General features: G+C 39.6%; 1 protein-coding gene across 1 annotated transcript in view; it reads left to right on the forward strand.

Moving 5' to 3' along the window:
• The window catches only part of DIAPH3 (diaphanous related formin 3), a 571,880-nt gene that overhangs the window by 121,131 nt on the left and 428,561 nt on the right, over positions 1-22,188 (forward strand). Inside the window, exon 5 of the mRNA XM_052650016.1 lies at positions 10,574-10,704. Coding sequence (XP_052505976.1) covers positions 10,574-10,704 — 131 coding nt within the window. The remainder of the gene's footprint in view (positions 1-10,573; positions 10,705-22,188) is intronic.

Consider the following 22,188-nt stretch of genomic DNA (forward strand, 5'->3'; position numbering starts at 1 on the left):
GACAGTTCAGGCTTGTGTGCTATGTATGGTCTCAGTTGCTGCTGCTGCTGCTCTTCTTCTTCTGTCTGATCTTCCTCTTCCTCTTCTGTATTGCAAGCTTTTAGAAATGTGAAAACCATTCTTCATTGAAATATGAAAACATTTGGCTGTGGGCTGTGGTTTGTCAATCCTGTGCCTATTTTATCTGGCCCTGTCGTCTATAACTCTTTGTATAACTCTTTGCCACCATGTCTGGGATTCAGATGAGTTTCCTTGCTGTCCTTCGGATATGCCAAGTTCCCTCCTGCCGTAGTGCTTTATATTTGCTCTTCTGTTTGCTTGAAAGACCCTTCTCCCAGAATGCCCGTGCTCCTTTCCTTTCTTCATTTTTCTCTCTTCTCAGATTTTCTTTTCTTCTTCTTTTAAAAAAATATTTATTTATTTGGCTGCACTGAATCTCAGCTGTGGCACTTTGGATTTTTGTTGCACCGTTAGGTTTCTCTAGTTGCGGCATACAGGCTTTGTTGCTCTGTGGCACGTGGAATCTTAGTTCCCTGACCAGGGATTGAATCTGCGTCCCCTGAGTTGCAAGGTAGACTCTCAACCACTGGACCACCAGGGGAGTCCCTAGCTTTTATTTTCTTAGACAGAAAAAAATGTCATTTGCTCAGACCTGTGATTCTTAAATGGGACTTCCCTAGTGGCTCAGACGGTAAAGCGTCTGTCTGCAACGCAGGAGACCTGGGTGCGATCCCTGGCTTGGGAAGATCCTCTGGAGAAGGAAATGGCAGCCCACTCCAGTATTCTTGCCTGGAAAATCCCATGGACCGTGGAGCCTGGTAGGTTACGGTCCATGGGGTCGCATAGAGTCAGTCACGACTGAGCGATTTCACTTTCATGATTCTTAAATAGCTGCTTCCTCTATTGCTGATTCTTTTTCTTCTGTCTTCCTCATTTAGGTAGGTAGCACTACATTTTGGCTCATGCCTAATGTCTAGGAGTCACTGTTGACTTTTATTTCACCACTGTATCCACATGATACAAACAATGTCTGATACATAGTAGCTACTCAGTATATCGTTTAAGTAGTAGTAGTTAAGGTAGTTTTTAAAAGGATTTATTTGGCTTTATTCATTGATTCAGCATCCCATCTAATAAATAGAAAAGCACTCCGAGAAATTGTACAAAATGGAAGGTGTTACCGAAGGAAGGAGTGATGTGTAGGGAAGTTTTCAGCAAAAGAAAGAACTTTTTCAGTCCCAGTCATCTCTTCTTTTCAGGGGAAAGGGGACAGAAAGGGGTCTTCTGTGCAGATTGCCTCTCTAGTGCTTATCAGGAAATTTCAGATTTGCCTGTTTATAGGTCGCATCCCTCGAAAGATTGAAACTGCAATCAAGTCTCGGTTTGCTGTTCTGGGGGCAAAGACTCCATTTGGGGTCTGTCTCTTCTCCTTTAAAAAAAAAAAAAAAAAAAACTAGCAATGGTTTATATTCTGCTGGTATCAACGCTTCTGAGTATCAGAAGGGCCATCTTACACTTTCTTGATAGTCCTAAAACTTCACATTGATGTCCATTAGAAAAAAAAAGCACCTTTGCTTCAAAGATATTAAAATAAAGGGGAAAGTGCTCATGCTAGATTTGATGAAATAGGATCCACGCTATATTACCTTAGACTTAAGGCTCAACTTCCTGCTCTTTAAAATGGAAACAATACAGTCTACCACAAGACTTATGAGGTGTAAGAAATAATGTCTACAAACTGCCTGCTATTGAGAGGGTAACAGGCAGGAAGGCCAGGGGTCTCCAAATGGAGGAAATAGCCTGCAAGTGTCAGATATTTGTCTCTCTCTTAAGTGGCAGGAGGAAACAAACTAGTGATATTTTTTCCTTCTCTATACAAATCTAAAAGGAGGTTTCTCTTAAAATTCTGTGTTGTCATAATGATACCTGGTTTCACCTGAAGTTAACCAATCCCTTTTTCTTATGGAAATGTTTATCTTAGGCTATGCTATTATATTATGCATTTACCCCAAACTCTGTCTTCAAGTCGGTTCTGCCTTTTGGCTCAGAACCTACTTGATAAACCAGTATGTTATACTCTGATATTGTTCCTCTAATCTATGTAAATAACACTATTTGTATGGTGCTCTGCCCTTCTTCAAGAGTCAAATTAATCCTTTTATGGCCCAAGATGAACCATTTGGAGCCAAGATTATCCCAAAATACATCCTATGGGTGAGGGGCCTGGTGCCATTCTAAGTTTTGAGACATTCCTTTCTTTCATTAACAGACTGCTGATAACTATATAACATCCAGCTAAAGACTAGCAGGGGGGGGTACTCTTTCTGCCCCCTTCTGATGCCTGTGTCAGAAGCTTTCTCTATCTCCTTTATACTTTAATAAAACTTTGTTACACAAAAGCTCTGAGCAATCAAGCCTCGTCTCCGGCCCCGGATTGAATTCTTCTCCTCCGGTGGCCAAGAATCCCGGCGTCGTAATTCAACAACAACCTTTCAGTATAATACTGGTGTATTATATATAATACTGGTGTATCACTCGGGGTCCAGCCAGGCAAAGAAGAACCTAAGTATGTAAAGCACAGAATTTAATGCTGGGCATTGGTAGCACCGTGACAGGGGTGATGAAAGGACTGGGAAACACAAGAGAGGACCGTGAGACAACCTAGAGGTTAGCAGAAACAAGGAGCTGCCCATACTCCTAATCTGGAGGGAAGATGGAGGAGGTGACATTAATGGAGCCTGGGGGAGCACCATCCTCTGGGAGCTGGAACCATGCAGCGTATCCTGTAGGAGCTGGGGCCGCAGGGGAGCCTGTGTGCTTCTGGAGACATGCCAGAGCTCACACAGGACAGGGAAAGAGAAAGCATCTGGCTTTTCCCTCCCTCCTACCTCCAGTCACCTGCCTTTGACTCCCGTTGGCCAGACCCACACCTGAAGGCAGATGCTCTGGAAGCCTGGGAAGCTGCGTCGTGCAGGGACAGGACAGAGCACAGCAGAGGGCAGGGACGGGATCTACCAAAGGGAGAGCAGCCGTTCCACAGAGTTAGGGTGAACGGGCTTGTGTGTGCGTCCTAGTTGCAGTCGTGTCCGAGTCTTTGCAACCCCTTGGACTGCAGCCCACCAGGCTCCTCTGTCCGTGGGATTCTCCAGGCAGGAATACTGCAGTGGGCTGCTGCTTCCTTCTTGGTAAAACAGGTTTGGTAAAACGTTTATTCTGATCTGATACAGTGGCATTCTGAGATAGATTTCCAACCTCAGGCATGTTCTCCTCTGAAATCTCATGAGGGCTTCTACGCAGACAGATGCCTTTCTGCGTCACTGAGCTCACAGCTCGGCCAGAGTGGAGTTGCAGCGTGGCAGAGTCAGGACGACCAGATTCTGCTCTGGGGCTCTCCAGGGCTTCTGAGTGAGCTTTGTGGAGGGCTACAGTCTCTGGACTCACGCTTGAAAAATGGAAATCGCGGCTCTCAGGCGATTTTTCTCTCGCCCACAACACACTCCACTTGGGTCTTCATCTTTGCAACCCCCTGTCTAGAAGTCTCTACAGTGTTCTTGAAAGAAAGGAGGGAATAGTCTGAGAAAATAGATGACGAATCGTAAGGAATTCAGTCTCCACTCTTCCCACGCCAAGACCGCTGGTTCTTTTTGTGCCTGGGGCATCTTCTGGTCGAGGAAGGCTTGTGCAGAGAAAGGCAGGAGTGACACCCACTGAAACCCTGTGGCACCTGGTGGTATGCTGCGTGCAGTGTCACGCAGTGTGCTGATTGGCGTGTCAGCGGAGGGTGACCTGCCGGGCTCTGCTGGCGTCAGACGCACCCGCCCCGGGGAGCTCAGGGTTGTCTCCTGCTGGCTGGTGACCGGCGCCTTGGTGCCTGGGGGCAGTTGGAAGCCCCTAAAGTTAGTTTAGTACAGAGTGGTGAGTGTTTTGAAAAAGAAATCCATAGATAGAGGCAAGGACTCAGTTTGTGTGGCTTAGAGAAGCCCGGTCCTGGTAGGGTGGGTTCGGCGAGGTCCGACTGATGCCCGGGGAGCCCGAGCAGGCGCGCAGTGTGGTGTGGAGGTGAGCACACTGAGGCAGGGGGTGCCTGACGCAGCGTGGAGGCCGTCAGGCAGCGCAGGGTTCCGACTGGGCAGACCGGATGTGGTTCAAATAGAGAATTCTCTTTTGCCAGGAAGTTTATTCTCTCTTGCCCAGCGCCTGTTGGAAAAGCCTGTTACTGCTGCGCCTCAGACGCTGTCTGTTGAGCCCTCGTTCTCTACCCATGCGCACTGGTGATGGTGAACAGCTTTGCTTTCTTGCCTTCAGTCACAGCGGCCCCAGAGGAAACACTGACAGGTTGCTCTTGGTCCTTCCTATAAACGGAACCATACGCTATGCTCTGTTTTTTGTTTGTTTGACTTCTTTAACTCAGCATAGCTTTTGGATTCATCTTTCTTGTTGCATTATGTAGTGAACTTTTTTTTTTATTTTATTGTTTTATAGTGTTCCAGTGTATGGGCTTCCCAGGTGGCTCTGTGGGTAGAAAATCTGCCTCAGTGCAGGAGACGCAGGAGATGCGGGTTCAGTCCCAGAGTCAAGAAGATTCCCTGGAGGAGAATAGCAGCCCACTCCAGTATTCTTGCCTGGAGAATCCCATGCACAGAGGACCCGGGTGGGATACAGTCCATGGGGCTGCAGAGTCCGGCACGACTGGGCATGCATGCACAGACTCCACTGTGTGGCTGTACAGCACCTTGCTGATGAATATTTGCATTGTTCCCAGTCTTTGGCTTTTATGAATAAAGCTGTTCTGAATGTCATAGCGAATTTTTTCCCCTCCTGCTTAACACCTCAACGTCCACTTGCTGAGTCAGTATGTATTTAACTTTAAAAGAAATCCCTGTTTTGTAAAGTGCTGGTGCCATTTCATGTCCCCACTAGTTGTGTGGAAGGATTCCAGGTGCTTCACACCCTCACCGTTCTAGGATGGCTGTAGGATTATTTTGTTTCTGGTTTTGTTGTGCAATTCCCTGATTACAAATGATCCTGAATACCATTTCCTGTGCTTATTGTCTATTCATATATCTTCTCTTGTGAAGTCTTTTATTCATGTCTTTAATTGGACTGTTTTTCTTATTACTATTGAGTTGTAGGAATTTATTAAATGGTCTGAATAGAAATCTTTTATGAGATATATTTATATTAGGAGATGAAGTCTCCTGTGGACCCTAGATATTCCTGTATATTCTTTCTGGTTATGCCAGCAATGCAAGGCTTGAGGATTGTTTATCCAGATCATTTTTCAGGATTGTGTTTGCAGTGAATCAACCTTAGCGATCACCTTAGAGAGGACTTCCCTTGTGGTTCATCTGGTAAAGAATCCACCTGCAATGTGGGAGACCTGGGTGTGGTCTCTGGGTTGGGAAGATCCCCTGGAGAAGGGAAAGTCTACCCACTTCAGTATTCTGGCCTGGAGAATTGCATGAACTGTATAATCCATGGGGTCTCAAAGAGTCGGCCTGAGCAACTTTCACTTTCACAACCTTAGAGATGAAGTTTTATCTCTGTGGATAATTAATGGGCTTATTACTGTTCACTATAAAAGTGGTGATTACCCTAAGCTCAGGGTTCTTCTCTTGTGATATCCCTTGCATGTGTAGACATCCATCATCAGGAATCTCTGCATCATCCGTTTGGGACTTTCGTTTGGGTTAGGGAACCAACATGTGTAATAGAGTCCTTTTGTCTCTAACTCAGGAGTCTTACGGAGAAGGCAATGGCACCCCACTCCAGTACTCTTGCCTGGAAAATCCCATGGATGGAGGGGCCTGGTAGGCTGCAGTCCATGGGGTCGCTAAGTCTTGTACACGACTGACCGACTTCACTTTCACTTTTGACGTTCATGCACTGGAGAAGGAAGTGGCAACCCACTCCAGTGTTCTTGCCTGGAGAATCCCAGGGACGGCGGAGCCTGGTGGGCTGCTGTCTGTGGGGCCACACAGAGTCGGACACGACTAAAGTGACTTAGCAGCAGCAACAGCAGGTCTTAAGTTTTCTCTCAGTACTCATGAAGCAGTAACAGGCTAATTTAGCTTGTATATAGAGTAGCATATTAGACTCTGCATAGTTCTTGACACGTATTGCAGTGTTTTCTCAATCTGTGGTTTATCTTTAATTTTAATGAAACTGTGTTAATAAAAGAGTCTTTTGAGAAGTGGAAGATTTACATTTTGATGAAATCCAATTTTATAGTTAGTGCCTTTTGTACGCTAAGGAATCTTTGCTTTCCCCAAGATAGTGAAGGTTTTCACTATGTTTTCTTCTAGACATTTTATAATTTTAGCTTTTTAAGGCTCACTTTCTTTCATATGGATGTTCGGTTATTCTAGCACCAATTATTGAAAAGATTGTTAATACCCGATTGAATTACATGGAGATCTTTGTTGAGAATCATTCATTACATAGATTCAAGTATATTTCTATACTTAGTTCTGTTCCATTAATGTTCTGTTAATTCTGCTTTGATTATTGTAGCATTTCAGTAAATCTTGAAATCAGATGAAATAAGTCCCCAACTTTATTTTTTTGGAAATTATTCTGTTGTAGGTTCCCTGCATTTCCATATTAATTTTAGAAATTGCTTCTCAATTTCTTCAAAAAAGCTTGCTGGGATGTTTGTTGATGGTTATTATATTGACTTTGTAGATTATTTTTCAAAAGGTGTTTTTCTTAATGGATTTCTGGAGATTGAGTCATCTGATCCATGAACATGGTATAACATTTTCATTTATTTAGGTCATCTTGTCTCCACAGTGTTATAGTTTTTAATGTACAGATAGTTCCCTTCTTCTGTTAAAATTTTTCTTAATGATTTTGTATTTTTTGATGCTATTAGAAATGGTTTATTTAAAAGTTTGTTTTCCAATTGCTGATAGTATTTAGAAATAAGAATTATTTTTCTATGTTGAATTTTGTTCTGTGACCTTGGTAAATTCCTGTAGATAATCATCTTGTTTGTTTATAGACAGATTTACTTCTTCTTTCTAATCTGTGTGTGTGCTCTTGTTATTATTGACCTTGCTATATTCCTGAATAGAATGATGAGAGCCAACATTCCTTATCATATTCCCAATTTTAGGGGCAGCCAGCATGTTGATTTGGCTAACAGGAAATTATAGTAGCTGGAAGACTTTATGAATGGAGACATTCTGTTCATTGAGTGCCCTATTCTGTGTCTCTAAAGCAAATTAAAGCATTGTTACGGTTTTTGGATTCCTGCACTCATCTCTCTAGGAACTTGGTTGTGAGGATCCCATAGAATGTGAGTTCAGCTAGCTCTCATTTCATGGATTGGCATCATTTGGTTCAATTTAATTTACTTATAACTGTAGCCAGAGGAAGGGAGAATAGAAATTCTAATGTTTTTATAAGTCTTTATATTTTATATATTTTATAGCAGAAGTCCAATATAATATTGAAAGGTTACACGTTTAATTATATCAGAATAAGCACATAATTTACATATATTAAGTAGCTCTCAGAAGAAACTGTTCAGGGACTTTAAAGTGGCTGTATTTGTGAGATAGGGGTAAGAGGTGGGCAGGTGGCTTTTTACTTATTTTTAAAATATCTTTATATCACTTTTAATCCAAAGTACTTATTGCTTGTTATTTTTATATTTTAGAAGTATTTTCTTCAAATACTGGGGTTTACCCAAATATTGTTGAAGGAAACAATTCATCTATTCAGTCTTGGTTTATTTTGATTCTACCAAAGTTGTAATTCTTTTCAATAATAAATTCAGAAATGACTACAAACCTCTATTGATATATATTTGGATAAAATTATTGGCCTGGCAGCCTACATCAGAAACTTGAAAAAATTTACGATACAATCAAACTAAATGCTCATTAATAATGGTGTAAATTAGGTAAGTGGTAGTATGTTAATCATGGAAGAAGGCATGGCAATCCACTCCAGTATTCTTGCCTGGAGAATTCCCATGGACAGAGGAGCCTGGCAGATGACAGTCCATGGGGTCACAGAGTCGGATGCAACTGAGCAACTAAGCATAGCACACAGCACAGCGTGGTAATAATAGTCTGTATTCAGAAAGAAAATAATTTTCTTTGGGAATTAAGTATTAATACTGGAATATGTTCTTTAAATATTAGTAACTGATAAAATATCATATATTTTTATCAGTAAAATATGTATAAGTATGAAAGTTTATATGTTATATATAATGTAGGAGAAAAAATACTTAAGACATAGAAATATCAAACTAATAGTTGTTTTTAGACACTTTTTCTTTGTTTTTCTGTTTCCAAATTTTCTGTGTTGAACAAGAAGCAGATTTGTAATTTAAAGCAAAGAGATGGATAAATGATATACTGGTACAAGTTGAATATATTCTCTTTTTAATGAGAGATAGCATAGTCACTAATTCAAAAATCTGACATTTTCAGTTTTCTCACCATTTCATTTTTCCTTTCATTTTTATTTTATCATTTTGTTCTTTGAGATTTTGCCCTGAAATTTTCTTTAGTAGATTAGAACTTGCTGACTATGAAAATCAACCCACTCCAGTGTTCTTGCCTGGAGAATCCCAGGGACGGGGGAGCCTGGTGGGCTTCCATCTATGGGGTTGCACAGAGTCGGACACGACTGACGCGACTTAGCAGCAGCAGCAGCAGCAAGCTCCAGACAATGGCATCCCACTCCAGTACTCTTGCCTGGAAACTCCCATGGACGGAGGAGCCTGGTGGGCTGCAGTCCATGGGGTCGCTAAGAGTTGGACTCGACTGAGCGACTTCACTTTCACTCTTCACTTTCATGCATTGGAGAAGGAAATGGCAACCCACTCCAGTGTTCTTGCCTGGAGAATCCCAGGGACGGTGGAGCCCAATGGGCTGCCGACTGTGGGGTCGCACAGAGTCGGACACGACTGAAGCGACCTAGCAGCAGCAGACTATGAAAATCACCTGTTTCCCAGGGCTAATTTGTTTTGCTTTATGGGAATGTTTCCTTGTGTAACAGTGTAGCAAAAAAATGAAAAAGAAATGGGAAAAATACATCTAATTTCCCACCATCCCAACGAATCTACTTTTGGACATGTATAGATCCTTTCCTTCCCCTTGGATTTATAATCTGTAATTTAAATAGAATTCTGAAGTTTGTTGTTAGTTGGACATCCTCATCTTTAGACGTCCATATGTTAGATGGACATTCTCATGTGGTCCATCTGGACCATACACGTACGTGTTCAACAGGTCTTTCTACTTCTGATGCTTCTCATCTCAGAGTGGGAGTCCAAGTTCTTTGGTGGCCTGTAAGGCCTACAGTCCTCTCCATCACAGCTCTCTTTCCAGACTTCTACAAGGTTCAAGCTCGCACATCTTTCAGACTTTGATTCTAATGTTCAAGTTTGAGTCCTTCAGAGTCTTCTCTGGGAGACTTCGTTGACCATCCTGTTTGAAATTCACCCCACTTCCTATGCTGCTTATTCCTCCTATTGCTTTTTTTTTTCCTCTATAGCACTTAACAGTATCTACTGTTGGATGTATTTTAATTACTTTTCAGTTATTGTCTGTCTTTGTTTACCCTTCCCTGTGGAGAGTAAAGTTCTGTGCAGGTAGCGATTTTTGTCTCTTGTTCACTGGTGTTTTTTCAGCACTTAGGACATTGACTGGCACTTACTAGGGAATTAACGTGTGTTGAATGAGTGAACACCAGCTCTTCTCATCTGTGTTTCATGCTGCTGCTAGTGTGCTCAGCTGTTTGTGGAGTGGGACTCTACTGCTCTAGGACCTGGCCTCTCATGTTCAACTGTGTGTGCTTCCGTACATTTTTGGGGGTATGCTCATGTGTCATAGTTCTGTCTGAAAGGTATTCTTGGCTAAAGTTTGCCTCCTTAACTCTTGTTTACCTTCCCCTTGGCTTCTTCCCTTTCCTCTCTGCCAAGTTGGCTCTTCTTCCTTTGAGCCTTTGGTGTCGTGTTAGAGAAATTAGGAGCTTCCCTTGTGGCTCAGATGCTTGCAATGCAGGAGATCCAGGTTTGATTCCTGGGTCAGGAAGATTCCCCTGGAGAAGGGAATGGCTACTCACTCCAGTGTTCTGCCTGGAGAGTTCCATGGACAGAGGAGACTGGTGGGAGGAGTCCATGGGGTTGCACAGAGTTAGACATGAATTAGTGCTGGAGGAATTAGACTGCACTGAAAAGTACCGTTTTTTTTTTTGCTTGGGATTCTCCTTCCAGACTTAGGTATTGATAATCTCTGTGTCTGTAATGCCTCGAACTAGGTGCTTAATGATTTACAACTTTTTCTGTATTGCTTAGAATATTTATTTTAATGGAATTATTCTTATATTGAGGTTTGGTTTTATTTTGCATGTTCCTAAAACATAATCCATGGATACCATAGATTATGAATTTATAGATTTATGGGCAGAAGTAAGGAAATCATTCTCTCAAAATAATAATACTGTGAGTAACTGTGTATTGCTGTTAATGTGAAAGGTGCAGTTAATGCAGTTGTAACTATTTTAATATCTTCACACAGCATGAATTCAGTTTTTTTTACTTATTTTTCAGGGAAGTCTTAAGAGTAATCGACAGATCTCACCTCAGGAATTTATCTATGAACTGAAGATGGGGTCTGCGGATGAGAGACTCTTCACGTACCTGGAGTCCCTCCGCGTGTCTTTGACAAGTAATCCTGTGAGGTAATTCGTCTATCTGAACATGAGGGCATGTACTGAATTAAACAGATGACATGATTTGTCACTTTTATACTTCATGGTGCCTGTGAATAAATAGCTGGTCTGCCTCAACAACTTCTCAGGGTAACAATTGAATACATAATATTTATATTCATGTGGAAATATAGTCTCAATACACTTTTTGTGTTTATTACTGAGAAATATATAGCTTGTGGACTTTTAAAAAAATTATGCCTTTTTTCCCTTAGAATTTTAAAAAACTTAAGCTGTTTTTCAAAAGAGAATTAATCATGATCAGAAACTACTGATTTAACGTGGTTGAGTTTCACACTGAATTTTGGCATTGTATATATACTGGCTCATTTCTGTTTGACATAGCAAGAAATGCCAATAATTTTTTTTTCTTTTATTGAAAGGGGTATCTTTATAGGAGCCCATAGGTTAGTGTTGTCAGGTTTAGCAAATAGAAATATAGGATGCCTAGCAAAATCTGGATTTTAGACATACTTACAGTAAGAAATTATTTGTTATTTTTTTCAGAAATCCAGATTTCACTAGGTGCCCTGTATCTAGCCATACTACAGTAGGTGCCCTGATAAACCAATTTTTAGACTTTTTAGCCCAGCATAGTCTTGAAAAATTTTAAATAGGGGTTGTTATAAAATGAGCAGTCATAGAATCCAAGCTGTAAGAGTCTAAGGTAGGTTAGTTTTGATTTCTTATTTGTATAATAAATGAATGCTTATTTCTATGTAAATATATATATAAAATATATTCTAGCTTTCTCTCTATATGCATATATATGCATACATGTATGTGTGTATAAAATGTAGATAAAGGGTCAGAGGGCCAGAATGACAAACTATGGTTGGAGGTTAATGATATGTAAAAGAATTCTTTTGATATTCTGATATTCTGGATATTTCTTAATTTTGGCTACAGTAAGATAAAAATCCTTGACAGTATAATTTTTAAAATAAAAAGACCCTACCTGCTGAGAGACATGAGAGTGAGGTTTAACTAAGGAGTATGAAGAGTGAGCAAAGAATCTCTGTTAATTCAACTTTATCTCTATTTTTCCATATTTTGCCATTTTAGTCTGTTCTCTAGGGTGTAAGGAGAAGGAAATGGCAACCCACTCCAGTACTCTTGCCTGGAGAATCCTGTGGACAGAGGAGCCTGGTGGGCTACTGTCCATGGGGTCGCACAGGGTTGGACATGATTGAAGCGACTTAGCATGCATGCATACATTGGAGAAGGAAATGGCAACCCTCTCCAGTGTTCTTGCCTGGAGAATCCCAGGGACGGGGGAGCCTGAAGGTCTGCCCTCTATGGGGTCAGAGAGGGTCGGACACGACTGAAGCAACTTAGCAACAGCAGCAGCTAGGGTGTAAATTAGTGGTGGGCATGAGACCAGGGACTTCATATGTCTTAATATTTATTTGACAAGTGTAGTCATATATGAAGAGTTCTGGTTTCCAGTTTAATCTGTACTGTTAAACGTTTTCATTTAAAAAATGTTGACGAGCACCTGCTGTTTTCCAAGTACCATCTTAGATGTGTGGCTTGAATAAACAGCAGAGTAGGTCCAGGCCCTGTTCTTGTGGAGTTTAAATGTAGGAAGAGGGTATGTTGGGGTCAACTGAGGAGCTATACTCATTTTCAGTTTATCTGGCAGCCTCCTGACACTGGAGATAATCATGGAATTTCGATGTAATTAGAAGTAGACTCTGCCATTACCTCATCTTCTTATTTTGAGTATTTGAACATGTTAGTGAAAAAAGTTGTGAGAGGACTGTCTGTGTGAATTCAAGCATATTACAATGGATTTAGTACTTTCTGTGATTCTTGAATCTTGTTTCAAAAATAAGTTTGTGGAATTATTTCCTCAAGAGTGGCCAGTTCTAGAATATATTATCAGGAAGTCACAAATATTTGTTTCCTATGAAATAGTATTTTTGACTGGAAAGAATAGAAAACCATATTATTAGGGAAATGTTTCTGAAATCATGGTGCCTCATGTAGAAGGAATCTGAGCTCCTCAGGAACATTTCTGTGCCCAGTGCTCCAATGACAGGAGAAACTGAGCTGAACATGTGACTGTGAATCTATTTCTCTGATCACATCTTTGGACTTCGCAGTTAGTTATGATGCCGTTAGCCGATAAAATCAATCTTTCATATTTTCTTTTTAATATATTATGTGATTAAATTTCAAGAGAGAAGGAATTCTAACTTTTTGTAAGCTTTTGAGATTATTATTAGATCTGTAGTATTACTGAGAAAATCAGAGTTAAATTTTTTAATGTTTGGGAATACAGTTGAAAAGTAAAGTAAGCAAGTGAACTGATAAATGATGGTTTTGGAGCAAGATTTATTTAAGTCAAAAATCAAGGAAAAATTAGGGGCAACCCCCCACCCCCCACCCCACTCTGGCACCCCATCCCTGATATATGCAGTATTTTAGAGCCATTCATCAACCTCTGAAACTCTGCCTCCTGATTATGAAACATGGTTATCCTTTGACTATCTGGATAGGGAATTATGTGTAAACTAGTATTTTAAATACCAAATTATTTGCTTTGTTTTATGAAGAGTTGATTTGAAGATCACATAGTTCTCTTCTGTTTGAAGTTTTATTGATTATTCAGTATTCTTAAGGACAATTTTGTGCTTAAAGACATAGTTCCTTTGTAACGTTTTAGTGGATGTCCACTAAAAGATGAGTCAACAACTACACTTTCAAATATATGGACGTAAAAATGTAAAAAGTAGAAACTAGTATTATTATGAGTGATATGCGTTTTAGTCTTTACTCATCTTTGCAAGTAGCAAATTATAGAATGCATCTTCATTTGTGCAGATTGTTCTGGCTATCAAGAAAAAGATTTCTGTCTCAGGAACAGTAGTCTTCTTTGATCTTTTTGTTTTGTGATTTTTAGGCATTAGTTTCTCTTATTCACAGTTAACATGTACATTTTGAAGTTTACTGTTACTATTCTACAAGATACCATTTGGTTAGAAGATTTGTAACAAGATTTTGGAACTAGATTTGATTAAGTTAATAACTGAAACTTTGAGAAAATCACTTTAGGAAATTTTTTCATAAGATTTAAATTGGTAGCTCAGCTGGTAAAGAATCTGCCAGCAATGCTGGAGACCTGGGTTTGATCCCTGGGTTGGGAAGATCCCCTGGAGGAGGGCATGGCAACCCACTCCAGTGTTCTTGCCTGGAGAATCCCATGGACAGAGGAGCCTGGCAGGCTGCAGTCCATGGGGTTGCAAAGAGTCAGATGACTAAGTGAGTAAGTGTGTGTTTACTGGAAAGCAGGTAAGCAGTCTGTGTGTGTCATTATTCCATTTAATCAGTGTGTTTGGAATGTAGGTTTTCTGCATTTCTGGGCTTGAAAACACAAAACTGGTGGGAGAACTTTTGGAATTGCTGAATGTTTTGTGCCGTGCACTGCATGTGTGAGAACAGAGATGGAAGAGCTTGTGGCGAGTGATGAGATTACTGTATTCCTTCTTGTCAGCCTGATCTGAAGAAAAGAAGTCAGGACCCAAATTTGAAGTTACTGATAGCTTGACTTATTATAAAAATTATTTGTATAAAATGTTTGACATTAGAAAGGCTACAGTGACACAAATACCCACGTTTACTGATGAGGCTACTGATGAGGCTAATTTACAGAATGTTGCCTATGACTTTGAAGCTTCGATGCCCCCCTCCTCAATTCAGATCTCTTGAATTTTGGATTTATCATTTCTTTCTTTGCATTATAGATAAACATATATGTATCTGTGATATTCTTCTTGGTTTTTATATCTTTTGAGTATTACTTAAATGGCATCATCTTCTGTGTTCTCTTTGAAGACTTTCATTTTCCTCTCAGTTTTTATGTATTTATAGATGTTGTGTACAGCTACTCACATTTCATAACAAGCATTTTTCTTACCATTTTCTTATATTTTAAATGCTATCAGTTCAGTTCAGTTGCTCTGTCGTGTCTGACTCTTTGTGATCCCATGGACCGCAGCACAACAGGCCTCCCTGTCCATTGACAACTCCCAGAGTCTACCCAAACCCACATCCATTGAGTCGGTGATGCCATCCAATCATCTCATCCTCGGTCGTCGCCTTCTCCTCCCACCATCAATCTTTTCCACCATCAGGGCCTTTTCCAATGACTTAATTCTTCCCATCAGGTGGCCAAAGCATTGGAGTTTCAGTCCTTCCTATGAACACCAGGACTGATCTCCTTTAGAATGAACTGGTTGGATCTCCTTGCAGTCCAAGGGACTCTCAAGAGTCTTCCCAACACCACAGTTCAAAAGCATCAGTTCTTTGGCACTCAGCTTTCTTTATAGTCCAACTCTCACATCCATACATGACTACTGGAAAAACCATAGCTTTGATTAGATGGACCTTTGTTGGCAAAGTAATATCTCTACTTTTTAATACGCTGTCTAGGTTGGTCATAAGTTTTCTTCCAAGGAGCAAGCATCTTTTATTTCATGGCTGCAGTCAGCATCTGCATTGATTTTGGAGCCTCCCCAAATAAAGTCTGTCACGGTTTCCAGTATTTCCCCATTTATTTGCCATGAAGTGACTGGACCAGATGCCATGACCTTCATTTTCTGAATGTTGAGCTTTAAGGCAACGTTTTCACTCTCCTCTTTCACTTTCACCAAGAGGCTCTCTAGTTCTTCTTCACTTTCTGCCATAAGGGTGGTGTCATCTGCATATCTGAGGTTATTGATGCTTTTCTCCCGGCAATCTTGATTCCAGCTTGTGCTTCATCCAGCCCAGTTTTTCTCATGATATACTCTGCATATAAATTAAATAAGCAGGATGACAATATGCAGCCTTGACAATACTTTCCGGGTTTGGAACCAGTCTGTTGTTCCATGTCCAGTTCTAACTGTTGGTTCTTTACCTGCATGCAGATTTCTGAGGGGGCAGATCAGGTGGTCTGGTATTCCCATCTCTTGAAGAATTTTCCACAGTTTGTTGTGATCCACACAATCAAAGGCATTGGTATAGTCAGTAAAGCAGGAGTAGATGTTTTTCTGTAACTGTCTTGCTTTTTTGATGATCCAGTGGATGTTGGCAATTTCATCTTTGATTTGTCTGCCTTTTCTAAATCCAGCTTGAACATCTTGAAGTTCATGGTTCACATATTGTTGAAGCCTGGCTTGGAGAATTTTGAACATTACTTTACAAGTGTGAGATGAGTGCAATTGTGCATTAGTTTGAACATTCTTTGGCATTGCCTTTCTTTGAGATTGGAATGAATACTGACCTTTCCCAGTCCTGTGGCCATTGCTGAATTTTCCTAATTTGCTGGCATATTGAGTGCAGCACTTTCACAGCATCATCTTTTAGGATTTGAAATAGCTCAACTGGAATTTCATATCCACTAGCTTTGTTTGTAGTGATGCTTCCTAAGGCCCCCTTGACTTCTCATTCCAGGATTTCCGGCTCTAGGTGAGTGATCACAACATCGTGATTATCTGGGTTGTAAAGATCTTTTTTGTATAGTTCTTCTGTGTATTCTTGCCACCTCTTCTTAATATCTTTTGCTTCTGTTAGGTCCATACCATTTCTGTCCTTTATTGAACCCATCTTTGCATGAAAAGTTCCCTTGGTATCTCTAATTTCCTTGAAGAGATCTCTAGTCTTCCCCATTCCATTGTTTTCCTCTGTTTCTTTCACTGATAGCTGAGGAAGGCTTTCTTATCTCTCCTTGCTGTTCTTTGGAACTCTGATTTCAAATGGGTATAATCTTTCCTTTACTATTCCTATTTAAAGCATTCCTTTAAATAGTATAAGAATGCTTTTTTTTTTTAAAAAAAAAATCTTGTCTGATAATCCTGTGTTTACTTTGTAATTCATACCAGTTTAGAAATATATTGGAATTTATGTGACGTTTCCCTTCAGAATTTCAGCTTATGCTGCTTTTTCCATGGTCCTCTTCTTCCTCCTTCTGTTCATTCTTCCTTTATTCTTTTCTGTGTTTTTTTCCTTCTTCTTGCTCAGATTCTTTTGATAGATTTAAAATTTCTCCTTTTATTTTTCCTCTTTTACTAATTTGGAAGACATTCTCTTTGATCTTAAATAGAAGAGAAATTTAACATCCACATACTTAGAAAGGAAACTGCTTGCATGTAATTATAAGGAACAGAAGAAAACAATATCTTTTCTTCTGAACCGAAAATACATTAACACCAATCATCTTCTCTTGATTTGTTTGCTAGTTCTGTGTGATGTTTTAATTTTTTCTTTTTTGGTATTGTAAATTAGCTGTCTTTACTACTGAGATACTTCCCAGGTGACACTACTGCCTGTCAATGTGGGAGACACGGGTTCGATCCCTGCTTCTGGAACATCCCCTGGATGAGGGCATGGCAACCCACTCCAGTATTCTTGCCTGGAGAATCCTACAGGCAGAGGAGCCTAGTGGGCTACAGTCCGAGGGGTCCCACAGAGTTGTGCACAACTGAAGAGACGTAGCATGCACACATGCACCGCTAATATATGCTGCAGATATTTATATGCGTTTATATACACATACTTATAATTTGTTTTTGGTTCATCATTCATTTTTTTCTAACTTTATTTTTGTTTCAAATATATCATTGTATTTCCCTAGTGAGAGTACTTCAGTAGTAAAGCTTTCTTTTGTTTGAAAGTGAATTTGTTTCCCTTTACTTTTTTGAACTTTTTTGCCCTTCTCCTAAGGGCATGAAATTATTTGATCTTTTCTTAGTCAGTTGAAGATATTGATACCATTTTTCTTGTTACATTGCTTTTTCGAGAGGCAGGTTCTTTCTCTAAAACTTGTTCTGTTCTAGGTAATCTGCCTTTTCTCTCTGGTTTTATTATGTCTTTTTTTGGATGTTCTCCAGTTTGTTCAATGTGTCAAGGTGCATTTTTTTCTTCTTTATTTTTACTAGGGATTTATTTGGGTTTCCTGAGTATGAATGGCGTCTTTAATAAATTCTTTGAAAATATCAGCCATTGACTCTTTGAATATTGACTGCCCTCCCCATTTTGTATGTTTTCTACATTCTTACTCCATATAGTGTTATTTCCTAGCCTCTTTGAAGTTTTGCTTGTTTCTCTGTACTGTTAATATATTCTAGTTTCCGAATTATTTTCTTTTCCATTGTCTAAAATTTGTATGTTGTATATTAAATTTCCACTACGTTATAATTTCATCCCTAGACGCTTGCTCCTTGGAAGAAAAGCTATGACCAACCTAGACAGTGTATTAAAAAGCAGAGACATTACTTTGCTGACAAAGGTCCATCTAGTCAAAGCTATGGTTTTTCCAGTGGTCATCTATGAATGTGAGAGTTGGACTGTGAAGAAAGCTGAGCACCAAAGAATTGATGCTTTTGAACTGTGGTGTTGGAGAAGATTCATGAGAGTCCCTTGGACTGCAAGGAGATCCAACCAGTCCATCTAAAGGAAATCAGTCCTGAATATTCATTGGAAGGACTGATACTAAAGCTAAAATGCCCAATACTTTGGCCACCTGGTGCGCGAATAACTAACTCATTGGAAAAGACCCTGATGCTTGGAAAGATTGAAGGAGGGTGGAGAAAGCGACGACAGAGGATGAGATAGCTGGTTGGATGGCCTCTCCGACTCAATGGACATGAGTTTGAGTAAGCTCCAGGCGTTGGTGATGGACAGGGAGGCCTGGCATACTGTAGTCCATGGGGTCACAAAGAATCGAACATGACTGAGCAGCTGAACTGAACTGAAAACTGTATCTTTATTCATAATTTTTGTTTTGTTACGTTTGTCCCATTTATTATTTTTCTAAATATATTACATATTTTATATTCTTTGACTGTAATTTCAGCAAATAAAGGTTTCCTAGGCCTACTCCTGGAGTTTTTTTTTTTTCTTTTCCTGCTTTACTTGTTTCTTGTTTGTGTGTTTTTAATTTTAGAATGTGTCCTCCTATTCCTTGGAGCTTTTTCTTTGAGATTTGTTTTGAAGGTATTTTGAATTACTCTAAATGATTAGTCTAATTAAATTTTTTTTTTCTAATACTGAGTGCATAGTGACTGAGGGCTGCCTTAAAATAAGTGGATTTCTTTTTCCCTGCACACGCATATGCAGGGTTGGGTTACGAATTATCGGAAGACGTTTGCCTTGATGTCCCCCTTTACTGGATTGTCTGTTGCTCGTCTCCTTCCTACTGAAGGTGTCGCCTTCTGAGAGCCTTGTCTCAGGCTTGATGGTGGCTCGAGGCTGTAATTCTTGTCTCATTTGCTCTGCTCAGCTCCCACAAAGGAGATGTTGCATTTCCAGGGCTTTATGTTGGCCTCAGAGCAAATGAAGTCTGAGGCAGGCTTTCCTATCAAAATTTTTTTCATTCTCTCAGGTCCTGCATTTATTTCACCCCTTTTTTAGTATTTTTCTTTTGTTTGGCCTCTCAAGATCTTTCTTTATGACTCATGCCTAAATCCCACAAGATAGAGACCTTTTACCATTTATTCAATTTCCTATAATGCAGCTGCTGTCCTCTTTGACGCATGCAAAATACTGGGTTCTACGGCGATACTAATTACACCTTGTTTTTACTTTTGTGTTCTGAACTACATTAAAAAAATAGATACAGAAATAGAGCAAAGAACAAAATCAGCTGTAGTGCTGGAAAATAGAGTGAAAAACAAAACTGGGACTTGAAAGTGAAATGTACTTCTTAACTTCTTTCCACTGAGTCACTTACCATGTTGCTGTAGCTAGAAGGACCAGAAAGCTGCCGGCCAGAGTCCTATGCGTGTGTGTTCTGTCTACTTCATCAGTTTGATAAATCAGTTCTTCTTGGGGAATATTCTAATAAGGAGATGGAAGGAGTGGCCAGAAGTAACCTTTGATGTTGTTTTCTGGGAGATATAGAGGAACACCTTTCCCTTTGTAGAAGTGAGGGAGGGCGGATAATATTCTTATGAATAACATGCTCTAGTTTGTTTTCATTCTCATGATGTTTCAGAATTTTAAATAAGGCAGGAAATATGAAGTTTCTTAAGAGAAAACCAGACTTAGAAAAATCAGCAATATGTACAGATTTACAGTGATAGTTGCAGTGATAATTTCTGAAATGGGCAAGAGAACTAAACGTTTTCCTTGGAGATGTACATTCTTATAGTCTTCCTGTCTTCCCTTTTCCTGCTTTTTCTCTCTTTCTCCTCCATAGTGATGTCAGGAAGATATGCAATGCAGATGACTCTGTTTTCTTTCCTATGCTGTTCACTACAGTAGCTATCTTATGACTATTTAATTAATTAAAATTTAATGGAAAAAGGCAACATTTCAAGTGCTCAAGAGGCACATGTGGCTAATGATTCCCATGTTGGACAACACATATGTACTGCTTCTGTTGTATTTTCGTAGATAGTGCTGCTTAAATGCTTTGGTTTTTCTGAGTAGCTATATATATACATAAACATATCAAACATTTCTTTGATATGTTTATTACATGGTTGCTATGTTCTCAAAGTTATGTTCAGGACTGTGAGAATACGTAAGGAATTAAAGTCTGAAAGATTAAAGGGTATTTTTTTAGAACCTCCAAGGATGAATAAATATTCATGTTAAGAGAATCAAAGAGTGATATAAGGCAGCGGTCTTCAACGTTTTCGGCACCAGGGACTGGTCATGGAAGACAGTTTTTCCACGGATGGAGGGAAGGCAGTGGTTTGGGGATGATTCAGGTGCATTACATGTGTTGTGCAGTTTATTTCTATTATTATTATATTGTGATATGTGGTGAGAAGATTGAACAGCTCACCGTAATACAGAGTCAGTGGGAGCTCTGAGCTCAGGGCGAGCCCTGGGGACTGGCTGTAAAGACAGGTGAAGCTTTGCTGGCTCTCCCACTGCTTACCTTCTGCTGGTTCTGGCTGGGGACCCTGACCTAAGGGGCTGCCTACGCAGGAACTGCTGCCTTAGCAGTATATATGGCTAAGGGAGTGGGCTTCATAGCAATGTCCAGAACCAGAAAGGAAGGGAGAGGCTGGGGTGACAGGCCGTGCTGTAGCTGTGGTCCATGGTAGCTTTACTGGGGCTGCCTGTAGTCAGGATGAGGGAGTCACCAATACGGCACATCCTAGAAGTCATGGAAACATCCTCTTTGGTAGGTTGAACATATTAGTGGGGTGTGTGTTTCTTTTAAACAGAATTTTCCACACAGATGGGCCTACTTTTACCTCTTAGAAGCAATTTTTCCAGGTTGCTTTCCAATAAGAAGTCAAAGTGAAAGGTAGGGTGTTACTATTCTTTACCTCTTTAGGCACTGCCATATATGTTAGGATATGCCTTTTATTATTTATGTGTAAATTATCATTCAGGATTCATAACTTTTATGATAATAGTGCTTATTAAAGAAATATTTGTTGAAAATGATCTCTAATTTTAGGCCATTTTGCTGTTCTTTCTGAAGTGCTTGAAATGAATGAAATATTAATGAAAAATGCCTGGAAGAAATAGCTATTAATGTTTTCAGGTGCATACTAACTTGATATTTTTGAAGGGCAAGCTATTTCTTCCCAGTGCATTCACAGCCCCTCCAAAGCTTGTGTCATTTTTCTGAGAGCATCTCTGGAAGACTGAGTGTTCCCCCGTGGTTGGGAGACTTTCTCCTTTGTATATTGTCATTCATACTGTAGCTTGATTCTGCCTTATTGATATATTAAAATGTATTATAATTATTTGGTTGTGAAGTTAACTTTGCCTGTACTTAAAGCTTTGACTTTGAAGGCAAGGTTGACAATAAAAGTAGAATACGTTGAAAATAAGTAATTGCTTTTAACAGAGAAATACATATTTTCTGCACAAGGTGAATAGAGCATATATAGCTCAATTTATACATGAGCTGAAAAGTCCTAGAATTATAAAGTGCTGCCAATGTATTTTAAAATATGTCTCCCAGTCTTTTTAAAATAAAATATAAATTGCTATTTGAATTGCCAAGATTAATTTTAAAAATCCTATTCAAATATAAAGTCAGTTACAGTATAATGTAGGGTCTCAAATTTTGCTTTTAAAATAGAGTAGTTTGATATTTAGGCATAAAAGGAATAATATATGAATGAAAACTAATTATTTGTAAAAATCAGGTTACTGTTTAAAAGACTACAAAAAATAGTTTTATGCCATAACAATTTGGGAAAAATACTACTCTTAATCTGAAACAATTTCTCATATATCTAGAGACAAAATATAAGAAAATTACTTCTTTCCAATGATAACTGTCTGCATTTTCAGAGAATGTAAACCTTCTGTGCTCAAATCTGTAACAGCTATCAGTATGATGTTATTTAGTGAATACTTTGACTTCCCTGGTGGCTCAGACAGTAAAGCGTCTGTCTGCAATGCAGGAGACCTGGGTTCGATCCCTGGGTGGGGAAGATCCTCTGGAGAAGGAAATGGCAATCCACTCCAGTACTATTGCCTGGAAAATCCCAT

This window comes from Budorcas taxicolor, chromosome 12 (assembly GCF_023091745.1).
Source record: "Budorcas taxicolor isolate Tak-1 chromosome 12, Takin1.1, whole genome shotgun sequence".
Lineage (NCBI taxonomy): Eukaryota > Metazoa > Chordata > Mammalia > Artiodactyla > Bovidae > Budorcas > Budorcas taxicolor.